The sequence below is a fragment of the Lates calcarifer genome, unplaced genomic scaffold, assembly GCF_001640805.2.
Source record: "Lates calcarifer isolate ASB-BC8 unplaced genomic scaffold, TLL_Latcal_v3 _unitig_924_quiver_2411, whole genome shotgun sequence".
NCBI lineage: Eukaryota > Metazoa > Chordata > Actinopteri > Centropomidae > Lates > Lates calcarifer.
Window position 1 is genome coordinate 1 of NW_026118099.1, and position 23,124 is coordinate 23,124.

The 23,124-nt window shown below is 38.2% G+C and overlaps 1 protein-coding gene across 1 annotated transcript; it reads left to right on the forward strand.

The window, feature by feature from the left end:
- Window positions 1–474: 474 nt before the first annotated feature.
- On the forward strand, window positions 475–22,755 carry LOC108880356 (attractin-like protein 1). Its single transcript, XM_018671833.2, has 5 exons — window positions 475–563; window positions 5,005–5,083; window positions 14,554–14,661; window positions 20,150–20,264; window positions 20,568–22,755. The coding sequence occupies exons 1-5, from the start codon at window positions 529–531 to the stop codon at window positions 20,690–20,692; spliced, it is 462 nt and encodes a 153-aa protein (XP_018527349.1). The 5' UTR covers window positions 475–528; the 3' UTR covers window positions 20,693–22,755.
- The last annotated feature ends 369 nt before the right edge of the window (window positions 22,756–23,124 follow it).

The window sequence follows — 23,124 nt, forward strand, 5'->3', positions numbered from 1 at the left end:
AGACAATGATTTTTCAGTTATTTTCATTAATTCTGTTTTAGTTGTGTATTTTCCACCATCAGAGAGCTTTCTGTTGTATCTCTCCCTTTTTTTTGTTTTGCTGCAGATTTTTTTTCACGCTCTCTAAAGGGAGATCCTCTATGAGAGAATCTTGTCAGTGACCTTTCAGCAGGTCCACTCGCTCTTAATGCAGACTTGACTTGTTGGTGTTCATGTTAACCCCATCACAATGTCACAGATCAAGTGGGAGAGCTCAGTTGGAATGAAGTGAAAGGTCACTGAGCTCAGTCCTTGGGACTAAATGATTAATAGCAAAATTTTTTTCAATGAAAAGAGTGACAGAATGCTGTAATAGCCCCACTTCCCTTTTCTTAAAGTGTGGTGATTTATACTCATGTTCATATTAAGTTGGCTGTAACACTTTGTCACATTTACATAGGTTTTTAATGTTACTGTTGGTGTTTGTCTGAATATAGTCATTCCCTTCTTTCTCTCAAATAGATTGCCTTCTCCCAACACAACAGTATCATGGACCTTGTCCAGTTCTTTGTTACATTTTTCAGGTAAGTGAGTTAAATATTTATACACTATTTGTCATTTGTTTTAGCCGTCTGACTGTTGAGCAATCAAGAAGCATTATCCAGAATTTGACCCACCACCTCTTCATTTTCCACTTTCGTCTCTCAGGGCTTATTGAGTTACTCGAGCCTCTTGGAGCAGTTCTTTTAAGCAGAGCACATGTAAAATGCTTCTTGTGTCTTCAAGGCAGTGATCCCCTCCCTCCCCTCCTTTTTTGTCAAGTGGCAAATGAACTGCCGGTAACCATTTAAATAGGTGCATATTGCTCTGCAAGTACCATCTGAAGAGAAGGCGTGGGCGATCAAGATATGAGGGCTCTTAATGATTTTTTCATCCTGAGAGCAGCGATGGAAATCTTTTCTCACTGAAATGTTTAAAATGAGCCAATTGAGTTGTGTCAAAAGCATATCAGAGCCTGAGTAAATTAAGAGGATGTGAGTGTAATTACAAAATTTATGTTTAAATAGGTTAAGTTAGATCTTGGCATAGTTGAAAAGCTTCAAAAGGTCTTCTGAAGGGAGTCATCTCACAAAGCTGTAGGTGGTGTAGTTATACCTGCTATACTGTTGTAAGCATCTTTCCATAAGGCAGTATCTTGGACTGCACATTGGATCTTAAGCTTGTTTGTTGTTATTTTTTAAATATTATACTTTAAAAAGACTGCTATTCACATAACTAATGCTTAATGTTTTACCTGCCTTAACCTTAATAGATTTGAATCAGAATTATTACTACAGTCCCATAACCAAAAGTGCTATTCATGCAACAATCCACAAAGGAAATGATGCATCTAAGGAAAGCTGAATGGAGTTGTTTGATTGGGAAAAGTGTTTTTTTTAATGTTAGTTGTTTTTAATCATTAAGTCAATGTTAGTGGTGAAGACAATCATTTTCATACCCAACACTGACATAAGCCATGGTGCTGTGTGTGTCTGTGTATCTACGTGGGTTCATGTCATTTCAAGGTGTGCTGCCCAGAGCAGCCAATGGACTAACACATTATCTGTGTAGGTGTCAGGGAGGGAACTGAAGACAGTCTTTGCCCAAGGCACCTGCCCATCATTGCCCAGTCCACAATAACTTTCCCGAAAAGCTGTCACACAATCAGTTATCATCTGCCTCCATCTGATCAAATTACAGTTGACTAGCCAAATTCGGGAATTCTTGGAAGGAAAGGGGAGAAGGATGGAGCGTATTTTATCTAAATTGTGGACTCACGGCTGCCTGCATCTGTTTGCACAGGAAACCAGTTTGTACAGGGTCATGACACAGGACACAGAACCAAACAGAAGTTTCAGTTTTTTCTCTTGGAAATGGTTGTTTGAATGATATTTGCAAAACACTACTTCCTTTGGTGATTAATTTTCCTTCAGATGTGATTTAATTCTCATTGATTTCATTCTCATATTTTCTAGATCTAAAGGAAATTAATCCTAGCTTCCCGTAACATTGCACGTGTCTTTTCCTTTTTGCCTGCCTAAGTTTGTGCACGTGTTTTCATTCATGTGCATTGCTTTTTGTTGTTGTTTTTTCCACTGTCCTACAGGTTATATTAATTTTCTAGAATCTTTGTCTGCATCCTTCTTGTCCAGTTCTCACTGACCCATAAACTCAGGAAAAAGGGCCCTGATGCAGTTACAAGCAGTTGTGTGTGTGTGTGCGCGCGTACGCGTATGTGTGTGTGAGGTCTGAGGAGGCATGAACCTGCAGGAAACATAATCAGCCTGATGACAAAATGTCAAATCACCCCACAGGGTTTCTAGACCTCCTTGTATGAGAGATAGAGGGTGGAGAAATGACGGCATGACTGGGAATGTTTACTCTTTTGAGTTTATTCAAATATCGGCTCACCTTTCTCTACCACAAGCCTTTCTGACGCCGAATATTTTTTCCTCATTTCCACATTGCTCCTCCATTTTAGCGATTTCATAAATTATATTTACATGCACACTGCTGCCTAAATTGCAATCTCTTTAGATTATGATTGTTTTCATGCGTTCTGATTAGATGCTGTAGAAACTCCCTAATAGGATGCTGTGCTATACTTGCACAGGATCCCCAGGGTCTAATTTATACTAATTAACAAAATCAGCCTCATTCCAGTCACGACTGTGGGTGTGTGGGTATATATATGTGAGCGTATGCATGGGTGCATTAGTGTCGCTATGTGTTTACACTATTTATGAGCAAGGATACAAGCTTTTGGGAGTCATGTATGCACAGGTTACTTATGTATTAACTTAATTCAGAAAATTGTCAAGGTCGAACAACTCCACACAATCTATACCTTAAAAGGTATAGATTTTCCAGTCCTATGATAAATAGTTAATATATCAATATATCTTTTCTATGTAGCATCTTAAGGATGATGTTTACTAAGCTTCTTGGAACATGTTTTCATCTTCTGCGCAGCTTGAAAAGCCTGTAGAAAGAAGTTATAGATATTATTGATTGTTTTCCCCTGTGGTAACTGTAGCCCTGTGATTACAGAAATGAGCATGTAATTAAAAGAAAGTATTGCTGAGTTTTGTTTTGCTCTCTATCAAAAAAAGCACACATTTTGGCTGTCTGTTATTTTTTAGAAAGATAAAAGATAACATGTGAGACCACATTAAGAAGAGTGAGGCTCGTCTGAGATCAGTAAACTCAGTAAATTAATTAGAATATGTGATAGCATCCTGTCATGTTTTCTTCATGAGTATGTCTTTTAAAGTGAATGTAGCTGCTTGGGGGGGACATAGAGTTTACACCTGCTGTTACTCAAACAACAAATCACATATATAACTGTAACTACTTGTAGCAAACTTCAGAGCATCTTTGTAAATGTTATTTTTGTCCTTCACTTCCTTGGGGAGAAAAGGGGCATGAATGACTCTTCTTATTAACAGCAAAAAACAGCAAAGGGGGATTTAAGCTTCTTTTACTGTCCAAAAAACACACGATGAAAGCCAAACATCTGTCAAGGGATTTTTGTCACTTCTGCCACATGAAAGTCTCATTCACATCCCCACCTACCCCCACCTAAAAGAATGAAAGGGTTTCCCATCTTCTGCACAAATTCTGTGTGTGATGATGAGATGTTTGAAACACAGGAGTTTCCCATCACTCAGTGCTTTAATCCTACTACCCTTACAGTTTTTTTTTTTTTTTTGCCTTGTCACCTCCTCTTTACTTCAATCATTTATGAGAGGCTGTATTTTTTAAAGTGTTATCAGGTTCCTCACAGGCGTTATCGCCTTCTTCAAAGATTGCGACCAATGGATCTAGCAGGTGTGGCAGGCAAACTGAAAGCCTACTTGAGTTTAGAATATCAAACAAATGGGGCCCATGAAATCAGAGCTAGCCGTGTGTCTCTGGTGAAATGTGCTTATTGGACCAGACTGCCCATTTTAGAACGTGGCACGTCCCAAAAGACAAGGGCTCATTGGTCATATTACAGTATGTGTTTCAGATCTAAGTGGGATTGTTCCTGGACATCAGAACAGAGTCATGTTCCCATTCTAATGCAGTGAGTAATTAGAGGGAAATGATAAAATACTTGTTAATGACTGAGCACTCACCACACCTTATTTCTAGTTTATAAACATTTCTATGAAGTTTTGGAGGTTATTCGCAGGAAATGATTTTTTTTCTTGAATCAGTTGAATTAAAATAAACTTGTCACCATATATATATTTTACTAACAATACTATGGGTATCTAAAAACTTAAATACATCTCCTCCTTGATGGCTGAATACCCCACACAGACAGATGAAGCACGAGCCATTTTCCACGTTGATCTGACAAGCTCTGAAGAAGTACAGAATGTGTCTTTAGCACATTATAATCTTTACCTTCTCATCTGTCACCAGGATAATGAAGTGGAACCTCTCAATCAGTCATATTTTTCTATCCCAGTAGCGCTTGAAACTTGACGAATTTCCCTTGACTAATGATTTTTACTGGCGGGTTATTAATTGAAGTAATCGGCCAAAATATTCAGTCTACTGAGAAATGAATGTGCTACCTCCTCATATCATCTCCCCTGTTTTGTCTTTTTTTTTTAAGTTAGAAGGAAACTTCGAGTATTTAAGTCCACTCTGTTTCAGCCAGAAATATTATAGTTGTTTTACTGTATCATGAAAATATAGCAGATATTGCAAAAAAAAAAAAATGCAAAATGTAAATACTGGTTCTAAAATAATGCTTTATTAAAAGCCAATCCCAAAGGAAATAAAGGAAAGATAGTATTTTACACATGAAAATAAGATGTTATGTAGATGCAAGTGAATTACTTTAGAAAGAGAATGAACTAGAACTTCTTATGAAGAATACAGTGTAAAGATACATGGTAACATGAAACTCATGTGGGCACTTTTTTTAGTGATTACTGTTTATAGTTCAAATCACCTTGCTTAATATTGTCTCCTCTCTTTTCATTCTAGTTGCTTTCTGTCGCTACTCCTGGTTGCAGCGGTGGTGTGGAAGATCAAACAAACCTGCTGGGCTTCACGAAGGAGAGAAGTAAGTCCATCTGACTGTTCAAAGATATGATTTACTTTCAATTAGCTCTTAAGAAAAGATTTTCTCTTTCCGCAACACGGTGGTGCCCCAGTTCTTTTAAAACACTCATCAGACCCAAACCACTGTGTGTTCTTTCACTAAACTTTTTTCAGAAATGGTACTGATGAAATGTCTGCGCTGTCCAGTGTGTTCTGTGTCATTTCATGTTGTGTTCTGATTGGCTGGTTTGTAGACCTGGGTTGTAGCAGCACGTGAGAATTGGGTCCTAAATTTCTGATGCTGCCAGAATTTTGCAGCACTTGGCCAAAGCTGCCATCAGACAATGGACATGTCTCACACTGGGATCAAGGACCAGTGATTTTGACATTTAAAGATTTTACCATGCTCACTAAGATTGTCTCACATTTCAGGCCACCACTGCACACAATGTCCTCATCCCAACAAATCACAAATACAAAAAACCAGAAGAGCACAACTGGCATGGCCCTTTCTTAATAACTGCAAGAGGAGAAACAATTCTTGATAAATGAGTCTAAAATACAGCAAATGATACGCAAAAAGGGACAGAGGTATACTTGCTGTTTCAGTTTTTCAGTTTAACTTAAAAGCCATTATTAGGATCAGGTTGTTGTTTGAAAACATCTGCTAATAAATGCCAGGTAGCCAGCTGATTACACAGGTGCATCAATTAGGCTATTGATGTCACAGTCTGAAAATCGGAGATTATTTATCAGCCAACACTCTCAGCACTATGTACACAACAGCTTCAGTTCTTTAGATGCCTTTAGAGCAGTGTTCAGAGGAGGTTTTTTGCTAATGGCAAGCACGACGTCTCAGGATTTGATCAATTATTTAATCAGAAAGACAATGAATGTTGTTAAAAGTAAAGATGTTAATTCAGATAAACTGTGGATTTAAGTTAAAGTGGACCAGTGGAAAAAGCTAAGATGGAACCTAGTAGATATACTGTGAGCGACTTTAAGGAAAAGGGGATAGAATGAAACATTAATATTCAGCGTTGATATGAAAGATGGGCCTGAGAAAAGATGGTGATGAAAAGGGGTGAAAGATGAGATGATTGGCAGCAGAAATTAAAGAAGAGGTTGAGAAAGATGCGGCGCAGGAAAATTGAGGAGGGGAGAAAATGTATGCAAATTCACCCCACCGCCCTTAACCCGAACTGTGCAGGCTGGTCACCGGTTTCTGTAAGAGCAGCCGTCATTTCCATCTCTTCAGAGTAAATCCTATATTCTGGTAAATGCTGTGTGATACTCAATAGCAGGAAGTTTCATTTGGTGCGCATCCAGCCCTCATGACCTGCACTTTGCTAATAAAGCTCCCAGAATTTATTTCCCCTTTGGGAATGACACTGATAATCATAGGGTCTGAATTTTATATCCCCTAATTGATATATGAAAATAAACAAGAATGATAGCTATCGTGACTTCGAATCATGCCTATCCAAAGAATTAAAGTCAATAAAAATTAATGCAGACAGATGGGCTCACGTCATTTAAATTCTGCTCACTTTTTCTGTCTGCTCTTGGCTTTTCTATCATCTGTTTGTCGCTGTCCTTCAGCTGCCAGATGAAAAATAAATAAATAGTTAAATGAAAACCTCCATCTCTTAATTTGAGGTGATAGAAAAGTTTTGTCATCGCAGGGGAGAAATTCCTTGCTGTTTTTAAGTCTGTGAGAAGACATGAAGGCTTTGTTTGCAGATCAGTTCCTATAAATATGAATGATTTACTCACTCAGCTAATGTTAATATTGCTTTGTGTGTGTGTGTCAATCAGTTTTTGTTTTTGAAACTTGATGCTGTCCATAAGTGAGCTTCAAACCTAAAATCCACTGGGATTATATTTTGTAACCACCATTACCAATTCTTTTTTCTGGGAAAATATGAAATTTAATAATATTTTTCACTTATGCTCAGCTGCACCCTGTTGACACAAAGGTTTTTTTCCACACCCGGTTCATCATTTATTTCAGTATTCTCACACTATAGACAGTTTTCGTGGACATTTGTCTTCACAGTGCATGGCCTTTATTAACGCCACCAATTTAAAAGAATACAAGGTTCATGTAAGGTTCATGTTGTGGCATTTTCAGGTGCCCTACTTTAGAAGAAAACACTGTAAAGAGAAGAGAAGCTCTGTGTAACCTTTTCCTGAAAGCTGTAACAGCCAGGAGGGTTCTTCTTCAGTGCTGTTGTGGGTACAAGTAGTCTCTCAGTAGAATTATTTGTGCAGATTATTACTGAACTAGTTAAGGTCTGTTTTATATCCTGTCAGAGTAAAATTGTTCCAGTGCACCACTTAGTACTGTAGTAATGTCCGACAATTATTTTGTAGCTTTAAGGTTGAACACCTTTGAACTTGCGAACAACAAAGTCTGCACTCACCCAGGCCTGTTTGCTCTTAAAATAATAGCTGTTACCAAGAGCTGTAAGTAAATCATTTCATTTCTTTTTACACATAACTGAAGTCCAACTAAAAGTTCAGCTGGTGAATCCAAAATCCTGTCAGCATCCTCCAACTCACATCCTCTTCTCACTTTTGTTTAATAAACTCTATTATCAGTGTCTGACAGATACAGACATAATCAATCTTTCTTTAAAAAACTAGCAGATCTTCTGTCTGTAGCAGTGGCTGCTCAAAAGATAATTACACACAGATCCATCTGTGTGTCCTATAAAAGACTCCTTTAGCTTCGGTGGCTATGTTTTGGTTGCTTTATTCAAGAGATAGTGGACACTTACTTTGACCTATTTAGACTGAATAACATAAAGAGGTGCAGCATAATGGTGCTTCCACATTTGGCCAGCAAGCATTTGTTAATATTGATTGTCTGTTCTCCTCCTGTGCTCATTTAAAGTTGCATTTTATGAAGTTATGATGAGCTGCTGTATCTGTAACAGTTTTTATGAGCTGCTCTTACCTTCTATCGCTTCAGCCTCATGTCATTTTACCTGCTTAAATTAATCAAGTACAACAATTTTATACTCTATGAAGAATTTGGTCCCATAGTAACTGATCACAAGAGTTTCAGTGGTATTTGTGATTGCTCCCTTGTGTAGAGACAGAACCAGATCTTTAATGATATAAGATAAACTGATTTGTGCTTGTCTCGTTGGTGAACTGATTGGCTCTTCACTGAACATTGTGTCCATTTATTTTGAAAGGGTGAGACTGAGACTTGTCCAAATAAGCAATGGAAGGGTTTGGGCTAGGGGCCATCTAATGCTCACAAGCCCCCCTCCTGACATAAGGACATGGAATGAATGAGTCCTAATGAGGCTTAAGATAATGAGACACTCATCCAGCCAAGTGGCATATGGATGTCTGATACTGATTGAACTTTGATTGAATATTTTTAAAATTGGCTTTCTGGTGTGAAATCTGTGTTAGTTCTTCTGGATTGTCCTAGACTTAAAAAGCAATATAATGCATGATTTTTACTAGAAACGCATTTGACAGTAGTGTTTACATATTGATTCCTGGAAGTGACATAATCTTACAAAGCTGATCTTTTACCAGGCTAATGCACTAATTGGATAAGAGACTCCATTTTTTGTCAGGAACTGAAAGAACGTGGTACCTATGGTGCAGCTGTTGTATTTGAATAATTTTAGTCAAGGGTAGGTGACGAGACTTGGGTCCTGAGTACGGGGACAAAGCAATGAAAAGACAACAGCTTTAAATGCCACGGAGGAAGACAGGGGCTGACCTCTTTGAAGCTACCTGTGGGGGGAAACGGGAGGGAGGGGGCGCTGACATTTCACGAGACTGCAACACAGAGATGTTTTACACACAAACACGTGGATGTACCTAATTCTCTCTTTATCTCTGTCACACACTCAATACAAGCGCACCCAAGACACACCTCATACACACGTATACACTGACCATTGTGTAGAGCGGTGATGTTTTACTGGCTCTCTAAAAGCACTTAAAATTGTTATTGAGCAGCAGTTACCATAAAAAGCACCATTATTTTTTTTCAGTGTGTTTAAGCGAGCCATTTACGAAGTCCACCAGTAACTAATTAGCATCTGTTTATTAAAAGCATCAGCCCATAGAAGTCGTCACGGCCATGACACTGATAATAGTTGTGGCCAGTTTGTAACTGATGACAATATAGTGATGGATGTAAAGGCTAAAAGGGCTGTGTTGTGTTGTCTATAATGGTGTGTCACTGATGTAGTTTAGTTCCTAGCACCATGGCTATAGGGATTGCACTGTCAGTTAGCAGGTCTACCACTTTGGTCCAGACTGAAATATCTCAACAACTATTGGATAGATTGCCATGACATCTTGTACAGACACTCATGGTTCCCAGAGGATGAATCCCACTGACTTTGGTGATCCTCTGACTGTTCCTCTAACACCACTAACAGGTCAGAAATTGCTGTTTTCCTGTCAACATATTTCAACATTTACTTTTACCATGACATTCATGGTTCTCAGATGATGTATCCTAGTAAGTGACGCACTAAACTGACATGGCTTAATAATATACATTTTACATGCTTAACATCAGCATCTCTGTCAGCATGAGTTAGTTTGAAAAAACTACATAGCCAAGAGGATTTTGAACTCTAGGATGTTGTCATGGCAACAGTCATTTTAACTTTTAACTGATGAGGTAAACAGCAGAAATATTCTGTTCACAATATTCTGTTCACATTACAGTTTAATTTAAATGTTTTTTTTTGCCAGTGCCTTCTGGTATTTGTTTTCTGCAAAATATGATTTTTGTATATTATGCTGGCAGCACCTGCCTCTGCAGAAAACTTAGCTTTCAATCACAGTGAACACCTATGTTGATTAAGACCACCCGATTGCCTAATTTGCAATATTTGCACTGACAAAAGTGAAAGGAACACATCACTAACCTTATAATTCTCTCATGCCTCTCTGCAGACTTGGCGTAGTCTCACAACACTCTGCTCTTCCCTTGAAGAGCTCAATCAGCACTCATCGATTGCTGTAATAAGATTATCCTACTCTTAAGCCCCTGGTCACCTTGATTGTCCCAAGCTCAGTTTAAAGTTTGGACTCTAATAATTTCCTCTAAACTTACAGATGATTAGGAGTTCAAATCAGGTTATAGCTTACCCTTGGAAGTTTCAAACCTGTCAGGCTAATGAGTAAAACAGACTTATAGAAATCCGACAAGGTAACATTTAATGAATATTTTATTTTTCAATTTAGCCTTATTATTTTACACAACCACATAATAAGTATTATTCTGATTTTCTAATGAGCTCTTGGTACTGCAGCCTACACACAACCACTCAGCTACACCAGCATCATATCACAGTGGTGCTGTATGCAGTGTTAGTCTACTATACTGGTTATCTTCATTTACAGTCCATTGATCCATAGTATGTGTGTAGACTGTGAAAGTATGCATCAACATACAGAATGTGAAAATAACTGTCGGAAAAGAAAAGGAGAAACAACTACCAGAAACATTTTGATATTTGAGTATGCAAGTCAGTATTTTATTTTTTATTTTATTATGTTTTTATTTATTTATTTATAGTCTGCAGGATTCTGCCTTTAGGTAGAGGCAGTGATCTTTGAAAAGGACAAAGTGACCTGCTTAGGTGTAAAATATACTCAGAGGCGGGATGACACCTGCCCTTTTATAGAATCCAATGAAGGGAACAAAATGCTGTATTCACAAGACAGATAATTCATGCGCTCACTTGCCAAATTAATCAAGTTGCGTAGCAGTGCACTGCATGCCCACCCTTATCACAACCATGAATGGCTCCAGCTTGTATTCTTGACAAAATCAGTCTGTCATTGCACAAACGTTAATTGGTTTTACAGAGTTCACTCTTGCCTTTTGTCATTAACTCAGTATTCATTTCCAGAATCTCTCTGGTATTGTACCAGCCCTTTGATGATTGGATTCCTAGCACATTTTAGATGCATGTGCTGGACACAGAGCAAAGCACCTGCATTCCCTGGCTTTGCCTCTGCCCTCCTCTTATGCTTTGTCGCTTTAAATGAATTCTGCAACATGATAAATAACATTGCTGCTATCTGACATTTAGGATGTATGTTGCTGGATTTGAAGCTTTTATGTTGGGAACTGTAATAAGCTGTGAGCTGTTTTCTTGTTCTGCAACAACCCCCGCCAGGCCCTCCATCCAGCTTTTATCTTTTCGAAAAGGGCAAAATTTCTCATTTTGACCTGTGGTGGCCCAGCAGCTCCAATCTATAGGTTTGGTGTTGCTGGTTTTGATGTTTAAAAGTGGAGATGTACGACAATCTGACACGGGGCCCTCAGATTTAAAGTTTAAAAATCTGAGCTACGAAAAGAAAAATCGATCTGGTGATCAATCTCAATTTCATATGGCTGTTGTTTGTTTTTCTCCTCAGCTTTTCCTCCCCTAGGGAATGTTTTCAGCGTGATTCAACAAAGTGACACTTACATAGAACTGACCTGAACTTTCCTCTCATTCACTCCCTATCAGTGAGTCTGTACAACAGTGATGGCTGGTCAGTGACGTAATGGTTGAGTGTTGAGTGAGAGGTGAAAGACTGGGTGTTTGACAAATATGTTATACAACCCAGGCAGATACAGTATAGCCACAATTACATTATCAAGGAATAATCCAATCCAATGCAGTTGAGAAAATTAAAATTTTATTTTATTTTCTTACATTGTTTTTGCCACTTCAGATGTCTTCAAAGAGCTTAGAGTGCATTAATTAAACAATGTATTACATATCAGCAGTATTTGAGAACATAGTCTTTGTATTTTTGTTTTGTGAGTCTGTGTGTGGACTCTTCTTCCTCTTTAAATCTAATCTCTACAAAAGTCACAGATGATTGAGCATCTGGTTGAAGAACTGCCTGTTCCAGTCTCAGTAATGAGTCACTGTTCTAGCTCCCAAATATTTAATCAAGGTTTTTGACAAATTAATTGAAGACCACCGTTTCACCACTTTTAATATTTTCCTGTGTACACCCTCAACAGAACAGTAACAGTGACATACTCTCTTTGTAAAGCTGTCACATAGATGAAGTCTCTGATACCCTGAGACGTTGATTCAAAGCGTTTTCTTCAGATTAAATTTTTTCACTTGTTCATTTTTACAATGCTATCAGCCTCTCCAACCCTCATCTGAATTTTGCCAATTAATAGCCAGACTAATGAATACTTTTATATTCAGAGGGAGTTAGGTTGACGATTCTGGACACAGAATCTTAGGATTAATTTCTACACCAAGGGCAAATTCCTATTCAGGAATTAGACCAACAGAAAATTCAGAAAGCTCTAGTACAGTTGACCCAAACAGGCACACCATTTTATGAAAGGGATAATGTGACATAATTGGAAAGCGCTTAAACAGTCAAGTGTACTTGTGTACGTCTGTACTTATAGATTTTCTTTTTCTTCTGCAGGATGGGCTGTAGAGTATCATTAAGTATCATTAAGCAGTGAAAAGACAAGTTTTTTTGTTCATTTTGAACCTTATTCATCTAAGTGAACTTTACTTCCTGATACTGTAGATTTTAATTTAACTTATATATAAGTTCACTGTATTCTGGACAATTGACTAATTGCTAAGCCCTAACCCTTTTAGTTACTGTTGGCATTAGGAGTATGATTTCTTTAAGATTATTTCATGTATAACTCTGTCTGCCTGCTTTGCTTACATTCTTGACTAGTCGATGTGTTACAGTGAACAGGGCTTCTTTTTAACCAGTAACTCACAAAATGTACAGTAGTTAGCTAATGAAATGCTCTGTGGCCTCGGAAGTAGGCAGAGTAGACAAAAACAATGTTTAAGCCATTCCTTATACGTTTTCTTGCGTTTTTGACACAATTTCTGGTTACAATTGTTTTACAAATTCCCTTATAGACCTTGAATGTTGAATCTCACAGAACGTCCAACAAATGATTTTATACACTCACTATTTTAAGTCTGTTAGTCTTACTTTTGTATGAAATTACACATGTACTGTAGAGCCCATATTTTTTCAGCTTCAGAGAGGTGCAGAGGAAGGGCAGGTTATGAGGCCGACCATTACAGCCGCTTGATGTGCTTAGTAATCTGAAGTACAATTAGATCTTAATGCAGCACATTTAAGCTCATCACAAATCCAATACCAATCAGTGATGTCCTTGGTGCTAAAATGGTGGCCAGTTTAGATATTGATCAGACACCATGTTGCTGATGAAAGTGTGGTGCAAGTTGTTTTACAATATTGATTAGTGGGGAACAAGGGAAGCTTTTTTTTTTCTTTCTTTTTTTGCAGAAATGGTGTCACTCTCAGGCAGTGACCTGACCACAGTATGCCTGTGCACAGTCTTTTAGAGAAAGTTTACTTTCTCTGCAATAATATATTGTTCTTATGTGGAAACAATATTATGGCATTTGCGGTGTTGATGATTTGCAGTGCTGTTATATTACTAAGGTTTACATCATATAAAAAATGTTTGGAATATTTTGGTACCACATGTGAATGGGATGGGCAAAATATTTTATTTTATATTTTTAGACAAAATAAGAATGATTTTTGCATTCCATTCAAAATTTTTATAATATAATCTAAAATCAAAGTGAAAAATCACTTAGCTGGAAAGCCTTAGATAAAGTTGGGGCTTGGTGTAATGTTGGGCTCATAAAATTTCCCCAGGGGTATGGATGTTTCTGGATTGTCTTTCAGTGTTTCCTCATTGATATCTTCTATTGATTTTTCTCTTCATACTGTAATAGCCCTGGGGTTGTACTGTATATTACTGTGCATGAACACAGTTTTTTTTCTTCTTCCAATTTTTCATTCTTTCTCACTCTTATACCCCTTAAAGTATATTATAGAGTGTTTCATTTTATAAAAAACAAAAGACCCCACTCCAGTCCTGGTTTTTAAATTGCAAACTCTACAAAGACTATAGCCACATACTGTAAAGCATCATATATCATCATTAGAATACTGATTACTGATGGATAAATGGCTGCATAATTGCTTTTAATTCACCTAATGGTGGGAGATTTTTTTGGTTTTTATCCATGCTGTTTTTTGATTAGTGTTCACAATGTGTTCTACCCAGAACTCATAGTCCACTGTAGCCTCAGTTGATTTAGTCAGATTACAACTATTTTTCCAAAGTGCTGAAAAAAAAATCGACATATTTCTAGCAATAATGAGTTTATTTTAAAGAGTTGGATTATACGTAATAACCCACTGTCAGCCACCTTTTCTTTTGTTATAATGGAAAGCCCTGAAGCCCTGATATATATATATAATATGATCATAGTGTTTTCCTTCCTAAGTGCTGAAATTCAAAATGTCTTTTGTCTCTTTTCAGCATGATCAAAAATAAATATTGTACATTATGTGTTTATATATTATCATTGCAGTAGGGCATATTTCCCAAATCCATCCATCCATTCTGTATCCAATGTTTTGCTCATCTGTCATCTGTGTTTGATATTACAGCAACTGATGAGAGAGCGTCAGCAGATGGCCAGTCGTCCATTTGCCTCAGTTGCTGTTGCACTGGATGCCAGGGGAGAACAAACAGAACTGTTGCAGCCTGTGGTTGATGTGAGTCTTGCTTGCTTACACATTCACACACGCATACACTCAGATTATTATCACATTCATGCCAGTAGAATGTATGCAATAAAAGGGACTTGCAGTATAACTACAGCTGCATTCCTGTAACATCTTGTAACATCTTCATTTTTGTATTGTCCCTTTTCTAAATTCCACCATCAGTGCAGCAAAACGTTTGACTATGTAACCCCCATCATGTCATCTTTGTACTGGCATCTTATACTAGCTACTGCCTGAGAGAATATCGCACAGTATTGTAGTGCTACATAATTAGACCTTATTGTGTAGCTTATGCCCTCCACTCGCAATATGTCAGTCCTTTTATCCACTCCCTGGATCAATAAGAAATCTGTCAATGATGGTCCTTTCTTCCCATGCCCCACTTCTTTATATGAAGTGTTCTCTGCAATCAGGGCTGTGGACTTGCTGACATTTTTCAATCGATGTTGAGAAAAATATCTTTTGTGTGAAATGATGTCCTAATGTTAAGATTTTTAAAGATTTATATGGATTTTTCAAAACTTTTTTTTTAAATTGATTGTTTTTTTTGTTCTTGTTTTTTAACAGTTGTTTTAATCTTGTTGCAAAGAAAAGATGGTCACTACTTTGAAAAGCATTGCTGATCTGAGGAGAGATTGCTCTGATATTAAAACAGTGACGTCAGGGTGGTTTTTGGAACATTTTATTGTTGTTCCTTGTCTTAACGTGTATTTTACTAAATGATTTTTGCCCTAATTTGTCCTCTTGGTCTGTTTACCAGGAATATGCTGCATAGTGCCTTGAACTCAAAATTAAATTAGAGTATCATACCATGAATGCTCATATGCTTTTGTGCTTATGAATTATTTTATACCATCCAGTCGCTCCCACTCCTCTTTATTCCTAGGATGTGAATACCTCCCATATAAACAGAGAGTAGTGAAGAAGTCTGGCAGTCGCGAGCTCAATGCCACATGGGATAAAAGCTTAGTTTAAAGCAATATGGAGAGCTGCATCCTCAAATTGACATTAGACGACCAGCAGTGTTGCCTCAGCCAGTGTCACCTGCTGCTAAGAGAAATAAAATCACCATGGCAACCAGCAAAGAGGCACTATATTAGCTATTAGCGTAGCTTTGAGTGGTACTCACCATGCATTATGATATTGTGAAGGGCAATGTAAAGGGCAGTGTAAAGAGGAGAAAAACATTGCATCTTGGTCCTCTGAGTGCACTTCACTGTTGTACTTTTAAAGCAGTGAAGTATAGTCTGAACCTGAATGGTGCTGGAAAACACCGCTTTGCCTTGATTTAAGCGAACTGTTAGTTGTGTGTCCACCTGTTATTTAATAATTTGTCGTCCCTTCCCAGCTCAAAAACCAAAGACAGTGTTCTTGTTATAAAGTGCATTAAAGTAGTGACTTTGCATCCACTAGAGAGTATTGCTTTGAAAAATGTTCCAAGCTGTTTTGGAAATGATAACTGGGGAAAAAAAAACACATCTTCAGCCTCCTGTTTCTTGACCCTTTCAAGATGCAGAGTGAACCTATCAATGCTTGGCTTTCAGTCTTCACTTAGATGTCCAATCAGCTTCTAAGGAAGTTACTACTACAGAAGTATTGTTGCAGAAAACACCTGAGAACTTTGTTGTTTTGGAAATAATTTGCATGCCTGTGCCCTAAACTACTATAGCAGAACATAGATTACATTGTAAATGCAGCATACAGTGGTGCAAGAAAGCAACTTTCTTGCCAAATAGCTACATTGCCTAAATGTATTTTAAAAACATACAATCATTTTATTTGTACATATTTTTATATATGGAAGGATATTATCATATTCTGTCATAGCACATTGTAGCTTTTGTCAGCTTTTTTTGGCTACGTTGGTGTATTTTGGACTCAAATCGCTAAAAGCAAATCTACTTGGTTTTAAATGTGTAAATGCATATGTTGGACTATATACAGCTCCATCATATGCCCCGGCACCAGCTGAAGGTGGACCATATGATATGAGACGTAATTGTCTTTCATAAAGGTTAATTGGTCAGCATCTGGCACCACTTAGCTGTTGGAAGTATTTGTTGATGTCAAAGAGGACACTGATGCCACACAAGCATCACTGGTTTCCTAATTGTTTCACCAGCTCCATTTGGACTTTTAAGTCAGACCCACTCATTCACTGACATAATGTGAAGAGTGCACGCAGCACAGGTCGGTTTGGATATCTGAGGTCTGCTTAAAAAGTTTCTGTTGTAGTGACACAGTTTGGAATTAATTTCAGTGCTATAACCACACTAATAACTGATGCAGCTTGTACAGGAAGACACAGAAAGTTTTCAGTACCAGAATCCCCCCCCCCCCCCAACCACCCCCCACACACCCTTCCCAACACATGAAAACATTTAAGAGCTTATTCTCTGACTTTGCTGTCAGCATTGATCTCGCTGCATTAGTTAGTACCATCTCTCTGTTACAAATCTTTGCAGACCCTCCAGCTGGTCTGAGAGAAAATTATAACAGCCTTTGTGCCCATTTCCTCCATTTTTTGGTTGGTTTAAGCCCCCAAGAGACGGACATTGCTTTTAGTGACCAAGATGTCAGCAGCTGTTGGACAGAGAGCCAATCGGGCCCCAACGCTGCAGGCCTAGGCCTCGATGTCACAGATGTCTCTATTCACTATGGCCGGCATTCAGCATATGGAACCGCTAACGGGACAGCGAGTATGATGGATGACACCTGTCAGCAGGGGGAGAGGAAAGGAGATATGTTGGTTTGTGTGTGTTTGTATGGGTGTGTATGCATGTTTATGTGCTTGGATGACCATAATACAGTCCTCGCACTTGATTAATGCGTAGCAGAAATGCAGGCTGTGTAATCCCCCTTTGGAAGATATGAAAATGAACACGGCAGTTTAAAAAAACCTTGGCAGAAAAGGCAGCGTTTCGATTGAAATGGAAAGGAATGAGTTATTAATGTTTTTATTTTCCTCCGCATTGTAGGAATACTTCTGTGATTCCAGATTAATTAAAGCATTTCACGGAAAAAAGAGAGTGAGAAGAAGAGGGGTGGCTTAACTTTGCTGTTATTACTGACTTTCACACAAACAAAAATGTGTTGTTTATACTATCATGGCACAAATCACAGCATTGGTGTGACAGTACTTAATGTGGTTCTGTGTACCTCCAAAAAACAAAACAACGTTTTAACAATTTAATGTGAAATTGCATGCTCTAAGGTCATGTCATTTTGTCATGTAATTGCAAGTCATCATTGCATATGGACATTATTTTCCACCAAGGTTCTACCAATACCAACATTTATATTGAAAGGAACACTAATGAAATGATCAACCTTATTTATAAGCTGTTATATTCCTTGCCATTCATGATGAACTTACCTTGATTAATGTAAAGATGGAGTCAGTATTTCTGCCATACAGCAGTGCTTCAGCTTCTTTTCTAAGTCTTACAAACCACAGTTTTGTCTCAGTGTAAATAATTTGTTTGGAACAGCTATAATGATGTTTCACTCAGTCATCCATGTAACTACAGCTTACAGTGGAATCTGCTTTAGTCAAAATTCAGCCTACGTTAAATTAGCCCTGCATGCATGAATGTAGATCACATAAGCTATTCATTAGGAGAATCACTTGAATGGTCATGAAATGGCAGTCAATTTAATTGCCCTTGTACAGTATGTCAGCAGTAGATCTCGTACTGTATGTGCCTTGATCTTGAGTTTTACCGGGCAGATGCATGACAATATTGTGTTCTCTGATGTGGCATAATTGGGTTGAGTAACAATGCACACAATGTCTGGGACACAGAAACGTGTCTTTCACGTACAGTATGACTCGTGTCAGAAACTGAATTTTAGCTTCCTAGCATTTACTCTCACATGGTGCTTATGAGCATTAGATATACTGGAGTGTCAAATACATGTGGATTAGAGACAACTAGACCTGATGTGTAGTCTTGAAGATACTTGAGGTCCCTTGTACTTATGAATGTACATATAACAATTGATTAATAATAAGCGTGTGTCTGTTCCATTTAGTGCACTTTTCTGTTTGTACTTTGGTCTAACCCTCCATTTTTTAAAAATGCCCTCACCTTTGTCCTGCACTCCATTCTCCTTGTCTTTCTGTCCCTCTGTATTAGTTCCAGCTGATTAGTAATACAGACAAATGGAAAACAAGCTGGGCCAATGATGACAGCATTCATAACCTCAGGAAATTATTTGAATTCTGCAAAGAGGGCTCTCTTTTAATGAAGGACAAAGCCAGTACCTCTCACAATACACTTTCAATAGCATGTGTACCAAAAATTATACATCAAAAGGTGTCACATAATGAGCTGAGACATTTACTGCTATACTCCTCCTTAGCTTTACCTTCGTCAATCGACCATCCCTTGTGTGTTCATCTTCATGTCTATCCTTATTATGAGGCTCAGCATGTTAAATGGATTTTTAAGCAGACTCACCTGCTTTTTGGTTTTAAACTCAGCTAAAGTCTGATGCACATGACAACACCCTCAATACCCTGAATAACAGAGAAACATATTGTAGTTGTTAACTGTGGCATTTGAAATGGCAAAGTTAATTAGCAATTGCATGGGAAATTACACTGCATGCTGCACAAGAAACAGGACTGCACTTTTGATTAAAGGACTCCATACTGCAAAAAGTGGCAACACAGAATTTTAGTTAGTTTTTTTTTATTTATTTTTTTTTTTATTTATACTTAACATACTGTATGCTATATATCCAGTATATCAAGGCTTTTGGAGCCAACGCTCCAAAATTGTAGCTTTTTATACACAAGGTATACACAAGGTAGCGTCAGTGTTTTGTTTTTGCTGTTTGCACAGGGTGAAATACACAACAAATTCCAGTGGAACATGAAAATACAAATTACCGCTTCCTGCCTCTGATTCTCTCATGTTTTAATGCATGTTCTTGCGCATCCCCATTTTTCTCCCATTTCGCTGCCTGTTTCATCTCCATTTTAGATTCAGGCAGACACGAAGAAAAAAAAGTCAGTTCCATTCAGACATGTTATTATTCCCCAATTTCTTTCCCCTCATCCAATCCACGCTGCGAAACCCTTGACATTCATTATCAGGATGACATGTTTTTCACGCTTGAGACGAGCAGTTTTGGCCATTAACGCCGAGGGTAGGTCATTGCCTCAACACGTGGACCGTCTGACAGGGACACACTCAAGTGTTTTTGTTGTGTGACCAATCAAACCATTTGTCTCAGGAGGAGGGAGGCTCGTCTTAAATGCAGCAACTCCAGCTGCTAAAATCAGTGACCGTTTATACTTTTTTTTAATGTGTATCTGTTTTATGCTTTTTGCCTTTAATATTTCAGCACAAATGACTGTTTTTGGCGTTGTCTGTGCAGAACACAGGATGTAGTTCATCATAGTCAAATGATTTACAGTAAAATCAGAATAAACCAATGAATATTTTTCTGTTGTGTTTCCTGTCAGGGTGTCCCTAAACCTGTTGCGATGGAGCCGTGTTCAGGAGGGAAAGCTGCTGTGTTAACTGTCCTCATGCGTCTGCCCTCTGGGCCCTCAGGCTTACCTCCACCAGGACAGTCAGGTACAGTGACTGCCATAGGTATTCGAAATCTGTGTCTTAAAGACCACATTTATTAGCCAGACACTACTGTGAGTGAGTTTTAGAACAAGCAAAAAAAAAAAAAAAAAGGTTTGTGTCATGAAAAACATTCATACGCAAAGCTTAGATTTTGATTGGAATGATTTCAATCATCTGGTGTTTTGAAGTTCTGTAATTTATTCTTTTTAGTTAACACATACTGACTCGGTGAAGATGAACAAAGCAATTTTTAGAAATTGCCTCTTTTGCACCACTCATTTTTCGTGCTTTTCTTCCCCTCTTCAGGACTCATTGTTGCCAGTGCGCTGATAGACGTCTCGCAGCAGAAACCAACAGATTTTAAGGACAAGTCCCAAGCGTTAAAGAACCGAAAAGCCCTTCCTCCCGCACACCAAGGCACCTGCGTCTGAGTCTCAACCCGTCAATCCATTGGGTTTCCTTTTTAAAAAAATAAAAATAAAAAAATCCACCTGAGGTCATGTTGCACCGACTTGTCAAATGTCCCGGTTGGAAACCTTTCCAGAGACAAGAGATGGCAACATGTAGGGGATTATATCATTTGGCTGCTACCACTGAAGTTTTAGCATCCCAAGAGCACAACTCTTGTTACCTGTTCTACATATGTCATCCTCAGAAATCCTTCTCCAACCTTCGTGACAGCATCTTTCCCTTTAGCTTGGACAGTCATTATCTCAAAACTGAGTGGGAACCTGCCTGATCAGTGATATCAGAGACAGATTCATCAGGAGGATCTGCACCTACCGAAGCTTCAGTCGTAAATATTCTTGTGACACCTCATCATCCATTTGCTCAGCAGGAGGGTCTGTACATTGGGTTGTATCAAACTGATTTCCCTCACACTGTGCTGGGAATTAAAACAGAAGATGGAAAATGGCTGGTAGATAGCCAGTACATGCTGCCGGGGGGGTGGGGGTGGGGGGGCATCTGTCCTTCGTTTTGCTTGCCAACAAGTGGTATTCTATGGTGCTAAAGCATTTAGTTTTCATGACAAGCCTGACTCTTAATTTCAGTCTCTGCTGTATGGACTGAATTCATTCTGCCTTTTTTTTCTGTGTGTGTTTGGGAGGTGGGGTGGGGTGAGGTGGGGGGGCAGGCCAGGACTCTCTTTAACATCTCACAACCAAATGATAGTGTTTTAACGACTAGAGTATTTTATCACACCCCTTCGGTTTGCCAATTCCCATTAATGATCTCTTTTAGCATTACCTGTACATACGTATCATCCACCCAGCTGAAGCTAATGTCTGTATTTTCTGTGGAATACAATGTATAAAATGCTGCAGAGACACGAGACTGCAATCACTACCGGCGGCATGTGGGTGAAAGACTGCAAAAAGTCGGAGGAGGCACGAACAAATCATCAGTCGTCAAAGTAGAGCATGGAAAACACAGAAACTTAAGAAAAGTTAGATGCATTTTATTAGCAAACTGGAAGTTTCATTAGCGACAAAAATCCAGATTTTTTTTTTTTTTTCCCCAGTGTGCTCACTTTTGAAGAAGTTACATAACGCAGAGAAACACTGAAGCTCTGGTAAATTCTTTACTGTAGTTTGTAATTGTATCATTTTGCTGTGCAACTTGGACATTTGGCTTTTGAACTTGCCCTTGGATTGATGTGGTGGGCGGATGCCGTTTAGGAGAAAGACGTCTGCATAATAAAATTAGACCAGGGACATCATGCTCCTCTGGCTGTTTACTAGTTTGTTTTGTAAGTTTTTTTAAGAGTCCTCTGAAGCTATGACTTTATTTCCATCTTTGAGTACAAGGAGTTACGTTACCTTTTATATAATGCCTTGGCTTTCCATGAAGTCCTATGGAATGGGGGAGTGAGGGGGGGCATGTTGATCTGCAGAAATTTTCAAAGCTGTCGACCATTTTTAGCCCCGACTCCATCCCGAGCTGTACAGTGTCTTATCTCTTATCTCTCGAGATTTCATGTGTTTGTCAGGTTTTTATGACAGAATGGCAAGAGATTATCATTTATTTTAGGCCTTGTCACCTGTTACTATATCTATGATAAATTGTAAGTCTTTTGCTACACTTGTGAAAAGAGCATTTCTGTTAATATTTTTTGTTTTGATATTTAACAGATTCCTGTGTAATAGCGCATTTAACTTGATTTTATTCTCAACTTAAATCAGTCGTTTTAATGTCAACTCTTTTTGAATGGTGCATCTTTAAAGACTTTATGGGCATTGTCTTGCTTTTTGTTGCAAAGTGGTCATTATGATGCATTTCATAAGGGTAGTATGCCAGCTAATGTGTTTTTATTTTGTGTTTGTAGAGTAATCCTTTAACAGTGTCATTACACAGGAATCAGGGTCTCACTGTACCGTGAAAAAATATGAGAAACTGCATATCAGTAATCTTCAGTGTATTTTAAAGATGGACAACATGCCAGAAAATAAAAAAAAAACAGACCTGAGAATCATTTGTACAGCACATCTCTTGTTTTTCCACTGCCTCTGTCTGTCTGGTGTTCACTGCCTCTGAAGCTTAAACGTCCAATTTGTAATTGCATTCTGGTGCCCACTGTTCAACACTGGTTGATTGCCTCAGCTAAAGATAATTATTCCCTCTGAAAGTGACTGAGTGAGAAACCCAAAACCAGAGTTGAATTGTGGTATATTTTGTATCTGTGCAAGTTTCTTTCTCTCTCTTTTTTTTTTAAACACAGCTACAGTAAAACACAAGCAATCGATAGTGAAAATCACAAAAGTTGAATCATTTCTTGGTTGCTTCTTGTGAAATTTAAAACATTTGTTTTACATAACTGACTCCAACTCTAAGACTGAATTAAAATGCAGTCACTAACGAGTTA